The 14,242-nt window shown below is 31.7% G+C and overlaps 1 protein-coding gene across 4 annotated transcripts; it reads right to left on the bottom strand.

Moving 5' to 3' along the window:
- Positions 1–222: 222 nt before the first annotated feature.
- Positions 223–4,942, bottom strand: LOC133699698 (transcription factor VOZ1). Of its 4 annotated transcripts, none has more exons than XM_062123075.1 (5): positions 4,830–4,942; positions 3,704–3,964; positions 3,387–3,536; positions 1,420–1,945; positions 223–1,276 (listed from the first exon to the last, which is right to left on the bottom strand). In XM_062123075.1, the coding sequence occupies exons 2-5, from the start codon at positions 3,929–3,931 to the stop codon at positions 705–707; spliced, it is 1,476 nt and encodes a 491-aa protein (XP_061979059.1). In that variant the 5' UTR covers positions 3,932–3,964; positions 4,830–4,942; the 3' UTR covers positions 223–704. The 4 variants fall into 4 exon arrangements, with proteins under 4 accessions (XP_061979059.1, XP_061979057.1, XP_061979061.1 ...); XM_062123073.1 differs by having other exon boundaries at positions 4,663–4,846; XM_062123077.1 differs by lacking the exon at positions 4,830–4,942 and adding an exon at positions 4,690–4,817.
- Positions 4,943–14,242: the final 9,300 nt, after the last annotated feature.

Below are 14,242 nucleotides of genomic sequence, written 5' to 3' on the forward strand. Positions count from 1 at the left end.
CGACAAATTTATTCTATCTTTAGAAACAACTACTCAAACCTAACCATTCACAAGTAAAAAAGTGAATTTCCATGGTTGATGTATAGAACGATGTAAAAGATATGATTGTGCTCGAAATCATTTCTTCACATGAAGACCTAGTACCAATTTGCACCATGCAAAGAACAATGACTTATCATACTAGGTTGTCAGAGGATGAATTACACATTGGGAAAAAGGAAATTGCAAACAAGGCTTGTAATATTCAAATAATATTTACAAATTCCTGAAAATTACAAATATCATATAGTCGAGGACAGGACAGTCTTAATAAAAACATATTTTCCATCAGCCAGATACCAGCAGCAAATAGTTACATAAAGACTTGAAAACCCCAAAAAATGTCTGTAAAGCATATTAGCAATTGTTTTCATCCACCGCTTGCTATTCTAGTGGTCTTCTGCTCTCCAGAGTGAATCAGCATACCATATCAGTTGTATAGAAATGTTCTGGGGGAAAAAAGCCATTTTGATTCACCTTCCATAAGTTAGAATATGCTCCAGCTTCCACAACAGCAGTGCAGGAAGCAACTCTCATGTGGAAATGAACTATGCACAATTCTGTGTCGAAAAATGAGCTTCAACTCATGTTATTAGGATGAAAATCTAAGACGAAATTCCTAAGCTAATGCAACTAGAAGAGAAATGGTGCTTGTTCCTCATCAATCACGGTTTCTTGTACTGTGTCAGATAGTAGCCTTCTAGATTCTCAACGAGATAATCATCATAATGTGGACCTGGCCCATAGTCATATGCTTCATTGGTTGGTGCTACCTGAGTTGAGCCTGAATAAACATTTCCAACACCGACCTTGGCATTCACTTTAGTCCTTCCTTTAACAGCACGCTTGTTGTCAGGGGGGAACTCGGCGGTGAGTCTTCCCATCTGCTTCTGCAGATCAGCAACTGATTCATTTGCTATTTTCCCCTTGGCAGTCTTCTTTCCATCAACAGCCTTCAATTCCAATCTATATAAAGCACAAGCATCACACTTATTGATTTCATATTCGTACAGATGCCACTCAAAATTGTTCAGTGGTTGTGGATCCATGTAATATGATCTCTTCAACCCTCCAAATTCATTCATAACTTGCTTCCTTGATTCATGCCAACCACGGCCAGTGTAATCAGGCAATGACCTTTGCTTTCTGTTCCCACTTTCAAATGCTCTGCGAGGCTTATCAAAAAAGAGCCATTCCCTTAATGTTTCACCCTCAAGGACAGAAAGATCAAAGAGCTCTGTGATATCAGAAGAAAATTAATTGAATATGCAAAAAATTGCAAAGGATATTCTGAGTGATTAGAAGATATGCTCTGCTTCAAATAGACATAATAAATAGCTACTGCTTGCCAAAGATATAAAGCAACACGTATTAACATACCAGGTGCATTCCATGGGGACTTTGCAGTTGCAGCTCCCTCACATTCCGGGATACCAACATCTTTTCCTTCAGCCTTTGCACTAAGGGCAGCAAATAGAAGACCATCTTTCAGGCCAATTCCACCAGGTCTGAGAACAGGGCTCATTCCAGGTGGCCCTTCATTCAATGCTAGAGAATGATGAAAGCTGCTACAATAGTCCTGACACCATTCCAACCCTCCTTGAGCAGGCCTTGGACAATCCCAAAGGGCACATTTTGGGCCCAAGAATGCAGAGGGCGGAGGACACATGCTTGGCAGATAGCTAGAAACATGATGCATACCATCCTCTTCACCCAAATCTGTGCCATTAAAATTAGTGTAGAAGTTTTGCTCAAAACTCTGAGGCAAATCAAACTGATGGTAATCCAACTGAGCAGCCCCTTCTATGTTATTAATCGCCAGGCTACGAACTCCCGAAGGGGAGTCTTTGCATTGATCAACAAATGGAAAGGCATGCTCTTGCTGACCATGATTCACAGCATATTCCTGAAACAAAGTAACCAAAGCATCCTTTCAGTTTTAGCCACACACCAAAGTGAAAGAAATTATGAAAATAAAGCTATTAAACATGCAACATTCTCAAACAATAAGATAAAACTTAGCCATTTTAAGCTCCAAGTAAAAGTATTTCAAGTCTCAAACACAAATAGACACAAGGACTACAAACAGTTAAGAACTAAATCACCATGCAGTCACCAAGCAAAGAGGATAAGTTGACAGAAAAACCACAGTTTTTACATCTTTTCATGTTTGTTTACTCTTAAGCAAGACAACTGCACGGATGTACAGAAGTAAAGGAATTTTATAATCTGAATACACCAGAAATATATCAACTTAATGCTGAGATAATAAATGTCCTAAGGTTTCAACTTATAAACTATAGAGCAGTTACTTGAAATGACGATTTATTTCAAGAACATAGCACAAATGTGTTTAATTCAGATAGAAGAAGCATCTGATAGACTCAGACTAAAAATTGAGATGAAATGCAGAAAGAATAAGACAGCATGAACCACAAATATTCAACACCCAAGAATTTAAAACGATATTAACTGTCGTCATCAATATCCCAAGTGGAGCAGGTAATAACCAAATTTTGCATTATGACCTATAACGGAGCATTATTGCATCTCCCAACCTTCTCCAGCACCAACACCCATTAAACACTTTCCTAAACAATTTGTTTTTTTAACTTGCACTCTGTTTAGATTTCAAGTGTTGAACATTGTCAGCATGGGCAAGCTTTGACTCAGTAACCACAAAACAATAAGCAGAGCACCAACAACAATATTCTCCACTCTCGACCATACTATTCTAGTGAATTCCAGCCCTAGAGTGTAAATCTTATAATTATTCTTCCTTTTATCATTTAGTGGTAGGCATGGTGGACATGCAGGTAAATATGAAAAACAAAATCCTCTGTTAAAAAGATGACGTGAACATTGCATGAATCCTACCATGCAATGACCAATTCTACGTAAAACCCAAAATCTGGATCGGATATGATATTTTTGGAATCAAGCTATAAAATTAAGTTCATTACTAAATCAAGCCTTCCACCACAAGAGTGGCAACTTAATAACATAACTGAACAGAAATTGCCATGAAATCCATCCTAACAAGCAAGAGTCAAATCTTAATTCTGCAATTCCCGATTAAGCTGCTCACACACTCGAGTCTGGCTTTCAACCATGTTTAGTGATTTGCTTGACAACCATGGAACACAAACCAAAACTGCAAATATGGAAGAGATATATGCAAACAACTGTATGCAATAAAAGAGAGAAGAGAGCCTCTAGCACGCCCTTATTCCAATTAACATGTGACAACAAACAGCAATCATATTCTAGAATTCAAAACTAGTTTTTGTTAGCAAAGCCAACATAAAAATCACAAAATAATAATAATAATAATAATAAAACCCTACCTCTTGAAAGACCACATTATCTCCACCTTGCATGCTCTGATCATTAGGTTCCAGCTTTGGCGCTGCTAGTGCACTAGTGGCATCATCTTCCTCCTCACAGAGCTGCAGCAGCCTACATATGTCTGTCGAGAATGACCCAAGACTACCACCCTATAATCCCACAAAAATTGCAATTCACAATTATGATAATCACCCATTACAAACAAAGTATTATGCATTCTCATTACATGTATTGATATATGTCAAGTTCTCAAAAACATACATGGCATGTAAAGATATACATGTACTCAAAACGGGATAAAAATTTCAATCCTAACTTGTTGCAAAGAAGATGCCGGAGAGGGCTCATTGAGCTCGGATTTCCATTCACGAAGCATCTGATGAACTTGCTCTTCGAGGACAGCCACATCAACCGTGCGGCTTTCTTTCCTAGCAAACTGCAGATCCAAGAACATCCCTTGAAGATCATCAACACGGTTCTTTGCCTTGTCCTTGAAAAGCTTATGAGATGCTGACTTACAATTGATCTTTGAACCCTTCCCCATCACAGTAGCACTCCCTTTACTCTCCACAAAACCCTACAACCAAAACTCCATTTAATACTAGGCACAATAGCTTCTAATGAACAATGAACATAAAGCACATTCTCAAGTAGACTTAGCTTAAACCAAAGGAATACCATAATAGCCATTCAAGAAAATCCCAATTAGATAATAACAATAATCACCATAAAAAAAAATTCAATTTAAAGGTCAACCATTACAACATCAAAAGACACCCAAAAAAACCCTACAAGTATGAAAGACAAAACATATTAGGTCAAAAAACTCACAAACTTATGGCTGGTCAATTTTTCAAAAAATTATTGTTCTTTACCAAAAAAGAATTAATTTTTTTTTTCAAATGTCAATATTAAACCTTGAAAAATAAAACCCAATTGTCCATAAAAACTTTCAAAAGCATGAGCGGTAATATACTTGAATTTTTCTTTATCCAATCAAAGCAGCTGAAAAATAGCACAAAATCACAACTAAATCAGCGATTCAAGAAAATCCCACATGTCCACGTCTTTTTTATCATTAGTTTTTGCGCTTCAATTCTAAACAACATGCAGATTCTACTAACATTAAATTAGCAAATCAGAAAAAGTAACACAAAATCACTGACATAAAACCATAACAATCGATATAGTTGTAAATATTAGCATCAAGATAACATAAAATCCAAGAGAGAAATAAAACACCTAAACTTTAAAAACTGATCATCACAAACTCACTAAGAAAAATCTTCTTTCAGTTCTCACCAAGAGAGATGAAAAGAAAGAGAAGTGCTCTTATGCTATGCTAGATGTCTAAGAAATGAAAAATAAAGAAAGAGAAAGCTCTATATAAGTAGATATATTCCAAAAACAAAAAGTAGCAGAGATTCTTGTTGTTATTTTACCTCAATGTTTTTGGTACTAAATTTATTATTTTCCCATTTTCTTTCTTTTCTTTCCTTTTTCTAGAGAGAGAGAGAGAGAGTGTGGGTGTCTCACTCTAGAATGTACGTGTACGCGGAAAAAGTTAACTTGGTGGCGGTTTATACTGGTTGGTTGTTTTTGGTATCGTAATAATAGTTATTTTTAAAAATATTTTTTTATTTATAAATAAATTAAAATAATATATTTTATTACAATTTATTTTTAATATAGGGTATTATAGTAATAAAAAACTAAAAAAATTACGTGAAAACCACAATAATAAACACTTTTATTTGAATATTTTGATTTGTCCTATTGCTTTGAAGAAATTACAGTTTTTATTATTATTAATATGAATATTCAAATCAACTTGTGCACGTCTCAGCTAATCTTATGTGCCTTAAAATAATTATAACTAATAAACACTTTTTTATTTGGATATTCTTTATTATCTTTATTCATTCTATATATAATTACAACTAATCATCTTCATTTAATATAATTAAATTATAAAATTAAACACAATATAATAATATTCTCTTACAAATTTTAAGGTTAAGAGCATAAATTTTAAACTCGACATGATTTTTTCAGCACTATTATTTTAATAGCGAACCTCAAAAAAAATCTTTTTGCTGTATGAAGATTATTCATTTGATTCTCTAAATAACTTTTTTTTCCAATTAAGTTTCTAATATCTCAGATTTTTCTCAATTGAATTCTTACATTCATATTTATTGATCAATGAATGTTGTTCAAATTGTAATTTATTTAAATAAAAAGTGAAGTACTGAAGTTAATGTCTATGAGAATTTTATTTCAAATTGTAATTTATTTACATTATTCATATTTATTGGTTAACGAAATACACTCCCTTTATTGGCTTTTTCAGTTCAAGTATTGAAGTTTGTGCCCATGAGAATTTATAAAATTTCTCCAAATACACCATCTCTATATGGATAAAAAGACCTATCCATGGTCAACACGCACGTTACATGGAATGAAAAAGAAAACCAGCAAGGTTTTTTTTTATGCAAGTTACCCTTATATTATATCCAATATGTCAATTTAGCCATCATATTGTTAATTAAGTTAATTTTGCCATATACTATATGATTGATTGCAGTGAAACAAGGCAATCAGCAAGATTTTGAAGGTTGATGGCCTGACCAAGGATACAAAAACTCATGCACGCTTTTTTTTTTTTTTAAGAGCAAAGAACATGCTATCCTTTGTATTTTGTTTTTTAGGGTGTTTGAGAATGTAGTAGTGGTTATCTTTTAAAGTATTTTTTTATCTGAAAATGCATTAAAATAATGATATTAACACATTAAAACGATCCAAAAACATAATAAAATAATTAATTTTAAGTAAAAAAAATTCAAATTTTGCTCAACTCTGTTTGGAACACAAGTACCAAACGAGGGCTTAACCGACGAAATGTCACTACTATGGCAGCCTACCTATCATCTTTTGTATCATTTTCTAGTCATCTTTAGTCACTCGAAAATCAGTATTCTAGTTTTGGGATCCTATAAATCCATTTAAAAGTTGTTTTCACATGTAAATACCTAAAAACAATACCCTCAAAACCTAAAACAAATTCATTTTCAACTTTAAAACCACCTCTAATCTCTTTAAACAAATACAAATTAAACAAATCCAAAAATCTTTTAATTATTTCAATCTACTTTTTCCGGCATGGTTAATAGAAACAATATCTCTATTAAACTCTTCTCGAAAAGACAAACACATGGACACTAAAATTAGCCTTGTGGTAACTGTATATTGGCATCTAAGCATTTTCTCTTTCGTCAATATTTTTCAACCACTTACTCTTTTCTCTTTTAACATCCAAAGACTGAAATGTTAAAAAAAATAAATAAAGTTTGAGATCCAAATATGAAATGCTAAAACGATAGGGACTTAAAAATAGATAAGATGAAACTTTAGAAAGAAAATTAAAGTTTGTGCACCAATACCCAAAAGGTCTATTTTTTTTGGTTAATTTTGATTCTTCTTTTTTTAATTTTTTTAACTATAAATAAATTTTTACTTCGTAAAAAAGCAATCTTTAATTCATCATCAAAATATTTTTTCACACATTGTATATGCGAGAGAATGCAAATTTGAAGAAATATCAACATAAAAAATCATGCTAATGTATGAAAGGATGAAATTGCAATTTAAAAATTTTTGTGACCGAAATGAAAAACAATTGCATTGTTCATATGAATAATATAATGTGTACATCTTGGTAAGGAGAAACAGTGCAACATAATATTAATGCATTTTTTGTATTTTATTATTAATTCAACTAGATTGGTGGCCCGAGTAATTCAAACAATAATTCAAAATTGTTTTAGTGAAAAATAATGTTCAAGCACCGTAAATGTATTTTAAAAAAGTAAAAAAAAATCATGACTTAGGTTATAAACTCCATTAAATTTATTGAGCTAATATTATTTAATTAGATGATAAAAAAATAAACAATAACAGTAAATGGATTGAATTAAACAACAACAAAAAAGTTATCATGATATATAGCATGAACAAAAAAGAATATTTTCCAAAAGAAAAAAAAACTATGGAGCTGAGTTCCTAGCCAACCCAACATAGAAGGAAGAAAATGGAAAAAAAAAATGACTTGAGACAATCCAAGTTAGCATGTTAAATCTTCAACTTAGGTCAGGAAGTTGGGATAATTCAATAAAAAGCAAATAAAAAAAATAACAAAGCACAATCTCCAACAAATTCAATGTAGAATGATGAAAATAAAAACAAAATCCATTAACAAAAAGGATAAAAAAAAACCAGCAAACTTGGGTAAGCCTACCACACCTTACAACCTAAACAATGTGAATGAGATAACTTAATAGAAGGAAAATTGAGAAAAACTATGAAACTCAACTGTAAAACCAATCAAATATTGAAGGTCAAAATAAAAAAATAAATTTAAAAATAAACGAATCTAAAAAAAAACTCGAGTCAACTCAAGCTGACATACCAAACATGTAATTAAAGTTATGATATCAGGATAACCCCATAAAAATTAAATTAGAGAAAATTACGATGCCCAATTTAATTTTTTTTTTGAAAAAGGAGTAATGAGATCGGATTTCAAAAACAAAATCAGTGTAAAAAAATAAACAAAAAAAAGATTAATGTCAACCTAAGTTAACTTTTCAAACTTATGACTCAAGTCATGAGACTGAAATCACAACATTGAAAAAACCACGACGTCTAATTCCCAAACAACCCAATGAATAATTATGAAATTGAAAAAAAAAACTCCTTTGATAAAAGGACATACAAAAAATTGGATTTAAAAAAATGATGAGCAAATTTGAAATAAAAAAATTGAAAGAATGACTTATAATTTTTTTTATTAAAGGTTGAAATTGAAAAAAAAATATAAAATGATAAAAAAAAAAAACAAGGAACAAATCTAAAAAAAACATGAGAGGACAACTTACAATTTTGGATTGTAAGATTAAATTAAAGAAAATCTACAAAATGATTCAACACAAAAATTAGCAAGAAAGAAAGAAGAATAAGAACCAAATTTAAAATCAAAACAAAATAAGAGGACAACTAACAATTTTGGATAGACTAACATGAATTTCAAGAAGATAGGAGAGAAAAGAGGAAAGAAGAAACAAACAGTCACCGAAGCCACACCGTCACTCTTTATGATACACGTGCCGTCTCAAATGAAAGAGGATGTTGTGGTACTTTCAATGCAATGATGAAATGCGGTGTTTGGACACTAGAGGAAGCTGCACATGTTGTCAAAGCCCTATATCTTCCCTCATTTGCTGGGGTATACACTACACACACCAACCTATCTTGATTTTCTCGTAACTTTAAATTTTTATATTTGTTTTAGCTTTAATTTTATTTTCTTAATACTTAATTGTTCTAAATCAATCGATTTGTGTTTTATTTTGTAAAACAAGCACCGCAAAATTTCCTTGATATTGTGAGATCCTCACACAACGCAACCAAAACAAACCAGCAAGTAAAATCTCAAATAAAATCAATGTGAATGAATCAAAATGAACAAAAAAAAAAGTTGAGGGATTGAAATTAAAAAAGTTACATGAACTTCCTCTTAACCGTGCAAATCAATCTTTGATGTTGCTAAAGAAAAAAGAACCCAACATTTATTTAATGTTCAAATTTGACCCCTAAAGCTCTAATTATTTCAAACTAATGAAATTGAATTTTGTTGAGTTTTTGTTTTTCAAAGTAGCATAGCAGAAAAAAAGATAAGAGGTGAATAGCATACCTCAAAATTTATTTAGAAAAATAGTACAGTTTAGGGAGCCGCAGATAAAATATTCAATTCTCTTTAAAAAATTACAATTTTAAAAGCTATTTTAAAATATGAATTTAAAAATAAGTACTCTATTTTTATACAAATTCTGCAATAAAAAATAAGTCCATATTTTTTATACAAACTCCACTTGTAAAAAGAGTTATGTTTTTTTTGGTGTAAAATTAAAAGAGTTTTAACATAAGATATGATTAAAACTATCTTAAAAGGAGAAAAAATTACAGGTTTTGATTATAAAAAAATATTTTTATTAATTATTGATAAATAATTAATTTTTTCATTAGAAAGATGGATACACATGATTTTATCTTAATTATGAAAAAAACATGTAATCTTTTCTCATTTCAAAACAGTTTTAATAATATTTTATGTCAAACTCCTTTAATTTTACACCAAAAGCATAACTCTTTTTACTTGCAGAGTTTGTATAAGAATACAACACTTATTCTTGTATGAAAATAGAGTTTAATTTATTTTTAAATAAAAAAAATAACATGCTACTTTGAAAATAAAAAACTTGATTTTTTTTTACTCGAGCGAAAACACATTTCCTCAAGAACCAAATAAATCACCAAAATTAATCACAAATCAATGCCATGTAATTAAAGAACCGAATAAAAATAAAAATAAAAATAAAGAACCAAAGCATAAACAATCCAAAGAACTAAAAGAAAAAAAAAAACTTTTCCAATAAACAATATTTCTCATCACAAGTCACCGTCTAATCTCCTTCAGGAATCTGTTAATGTTGCTATATTCTTTCTGTAATCCGTCCCCTTTTTTATGCAATAAAAGTTTTGAGTTCCATTTTCTGAAAACCAAGATCATGCTATCTAAGTAACCCTCCACCCCAAGTTACATTCAATTAGCGTGACATGATCATGGTTTTGTTTGAGTTGCATGTTTCATTTCTTTCACTGTTCTTTAGTCTAGCAGCTACAAGTCTTTCTAATTAATTAGAGTCTCTCTCTCTCTCTCTCTCTCTCTCTCTATATATATATATATATATATATATATATATGTACGTATGTATGTATGTATGGATGCATGCGTGTATACAACTTTCTAAAGAAAATCAATTTGGATTGTTCTTCTCATGAACACCACCCCTTGAGCGAGAAGGGGTACTGGCAATTTCTTACAAATGACTATCAATATCTTGGTATGCATGCGCACATTTCAACGTTGACAAGACACTTTATTGGTCAACTATGGAAGAAACCAACCCACGACTCTCCCTTTACTGTGGCATGGAGGGGGGGAAATAAAGGCCAACCAAGTTTCTTTTCGAGGAGGGTAATAAAGAGAGAGATGAGCAAGGTAAGAAAGGCATAAAGGGCACCTCCACTACCATCCACCATATTCTTATCTTCATGGCTATAAAACTTTAAAAGGTGCCTCATCACAGTAACACCAATAAACAGTACAAATTAGCATCTTGTGTCAATTATTCTGGTCGGTCTCTCTGATCAGTATCTGAAATAAGACACTAGTAATTTCAAAATTTACTAGGAAAAAAGATCAAAGGGGAAATAATCTGTAATGATTATGTTGATGAGAGTTTCTTGATTTTCTCTAGCACGCCTCCCGATACATCAGATCCCAGTAATTCATCAGATAAACGAAACGTAAGAAAATTGCCTTCTGATAATATTTCATGGTTAAGATGAGTAAATCTCCGTGTTTCTTTACAGATTCTAGTGTACGTGCATTTCACTAGGAAAGAGAGAAGTGATGGGCAAACAGTTTTCCAGACAATAAAAAGCTGTTGGATTTGTTTGCTGGAAGGGGTAGCCCTCTTCAGATTCAGGAAGCTGGACAAATTTCTTCCTTTCACTGTAAATCATGAAAAAATGATCAATGACATAAGCCAACTTGTAGCGACAAGGCATGGCATTTATTCTCAAAGCTCCAGACAAGATAACATCCATTTTCTGCCAAAGATTTCGAACTCCCCTTTTCAATCAGAGGAGATATGACGTCGCAGAGAGAAAGGGAGTGGGAAGCAATGAGATCCTCGTTCTCCTCTCTGGGCATGCGTGGGTGCCTAAACCTGCTGTGACTGCGTGTGATTTTTTGCAGGATTTTTTTGCCATGCAAAATTCGACCTGGTTGGCTGCTAAAAATGCAATTGAAATTTTGTACATCTAATATGATGAAACCTTCAACAATTATTGTTAATTGGCAAACCTTTCTCTTCCAGGTTCTGGATACAGAGATCAATCATCCTTAATATATACACTCCCTTTTTGATTTTATTCCTAAAAAGAGAACCTCAATTTATGGTAATTGTTTATAAATGAAGCATTCGAAGCCAGAACCAATCTGAAAATACGATGCAATGTGAAAAGAAAAAAACAAGAGGAAGGCTTCTCACTGATAGGGAGACCTTCAATGAAATAAAAGTTTTGTAAACAGATTTCAATCCACTGGACAATTAGACTGCTATGATTTTGCTGCATTTCCATCTTCTATGGTTGAATGTTCGAAGTGAAAATGCCACCAAATCCTCGTCCCCTGGCAAGCTTAATCTCAATTTCTTCTAGTTCGTGTTGCCAAGTCTTCCATCTCTTTGCCTCATTGCATAAAACAACGTGAAAAACAGCGTTCATGAATTGGGAATAATTAAAATAAATGCCAACTATCAATTTCATAAGATGCTATATGAGATGTGGCTGCTGTAAAGTATTAGCTATCCTATGGTGCATTCCTGATTACCAAGCGTTATCATTAAAATGTCAATGTCATCATAACAAGTGAAAAGCAAACACTTTAATGCAGTTTATAGTACGGCAAGGTATTTTAAAGTGTTTTTTTTTAATAAATTAAAATAATATATATTTTTAAAAAATTATTTTCAATAACAATACATCAAAACAATCTAAAAAAATAAAAAATTCAATTTTCTTTTTTTTGAAAAACACAGCAACGCAACAGAAACAGACAACCCTTAAAGCCATCAAGTGTCCCTCTACTTTTTATCAGCCAGTGAAAAGTCTGCTTTCAACTAAACGTTATCATCAGCAGACATTCATTGAGATATCAAGGATTTACTCATTACAGGCTGTTGTTCGATACAGTTTTTCATGCAACAGATCATTGTTTTGAGCATGTGAAGCTGCGGAAATATTTATTACCTTCTGCTATTTTCAATCCTCATGCCCTTCCTGTGTAATAAAAAAATGAATCAGAGAATAAGCATCATAGGAATCGATTCCGCCAGGAACTAGAAAAGTTGAAGGAGTCGCACAGTTCCATTCTTGATTATTCAAACACTATTATTTCACAACTTTTATATTAATTGATCAAAAGACCATTTCAGCTCTTCTCTGGAAAGTGGTTCACAGGTGTCCCCTGCTGTCATCTGGCCACCATGCGTACTCACTGGCTCTTATCTTCAAGGAAATGATAGCACCAAAACCACAAGTAACAACCAAAAATAACCTATCATGGGACATACAATGCCTTCCTAATTGGATTGGAACAGCCGATCTGTGTAGGGCCATATTCTGGAAGATTGCAGATCAAGCCCAAGATGCTCTTCCACTACTGATGACTAACAAAGGCCTCTCTGCATGCAAAATTGAGTACATACACACTTACATACAATCACCCTCCCAATCTCTCCAGATTTAAGTGATGCACAAGTGTTTCATGTGTATTTTACACTCTCCGAGGGAAATCAGCTTGCCTTTAAAAAGGAATTCGATAAATATATCTTTTAATAATTTTAGTTAATTTTAACCATTTTATTATTTCCTTCATTTTTATTTAATTTTTGTGTCAAAAGAACATTGAAAACTATACAAAATACAAAAATTAAAAAAAAAATAAAAAAATATAATAATATAACCGGGGTTGAAATTGAACCGATAATTGAGTATCACGAGTAGAGTTTAGGAATTTTTGGGCCACAATTAAGGATTCGATTAAAGAGAAATAGAAGAAAAGGAATTTAATTTGACCTTAATTTGGATAAGATTATATAAATTGAAGAACCAAAGATGGATTTAAAACACTTGTCTAAATTAAGAAGTCAAGTAAGGATCTATTTAAAGAGGAAAATCAAAATTGTGAGTTAAATTGATTAAAATTGCATAATTTTAGGAATCAAAAATGAATTTGCAACATGTTAAATCTAAAGGACTAAATTGATTCAATTAGGGATACAAGTGAACAATGTAGTTTTTTCCAAAGAATAGTGGCCAAAATTAACACACAAAATCATGTAGTTTTTTTCATTTCCACTATTCATGAAGAATGGAAAAGTTCATTCTAGTCCTTAACGGTTTGGTTTATGCATATTTGGTCTCAATTATTTTAGTTTTTTTTTTAGTCTAAAATTTTATTTTTATTACATTTCAGTTTCTGGATATTAAAAGAAAAAAGAGAACATCATTGTAAAAAAGAAAATAGAGAAAGCATTCGACTATCTATAAAAAAGTTGATTTTACAGGAATTCAATGAAGGTTGTATTGCTTCTCAACCATACTTGAAAAAGTAGAGAGTAAATTGAGACCAGTAAAGTTATTCTTCTTTTTTTTTTTAATTACAAGTTGTTTTTCATTGTTTGAGTGATTAAAGATAGTTTTAAGGTTGAAAATAAGTTTATTAAGATTTCTAAGATATTATTAGGGTGTTTTAAGGTAATAACAGGTTAAAAATTGAATTTTTAGAGTTCTTAAACTCGAATTTTGCTTTTCCAGCCTCCACCAATAATAATTAAAATTGTTGTCTGCGTAATCCACCCTTTTTAACATGGTAGTAGTAATTAAAACTCGAATAGTTGTTTTCATATTATGCATAAGACCAAGAATCATATATACTTAACCTCCAAGATAACTATTGAAGATTATATAAAATAAAAATAACAACCGAAATAAAATATTTACATTTTTATTTGTCTCTCACCTTTTGTTTTGAAGATCAAATTACTTTCGTTTTCGTCTTCAATTAGCATTAATTTTTTAATTCAGTGCTTACGCATCATCTTTCTATTCATCCGTTAATAAATTTCATGCACAATGCTGACATCCTTTTCTCTCATGTAAGAAA

This window comes from Populus nigra, chromosome 7 (assembly GCF_951802175.1).
Source record: "Populus nigra chromosome 7, ddPopNigr1.1, whole genome shotgun sequence".
Lineage (NCBI taxonomy): Eukaryota > Viridiplantae > Streptophyta > Magnoliopsida > Malpighiales > Salicaceae > Populus > Populus nigra.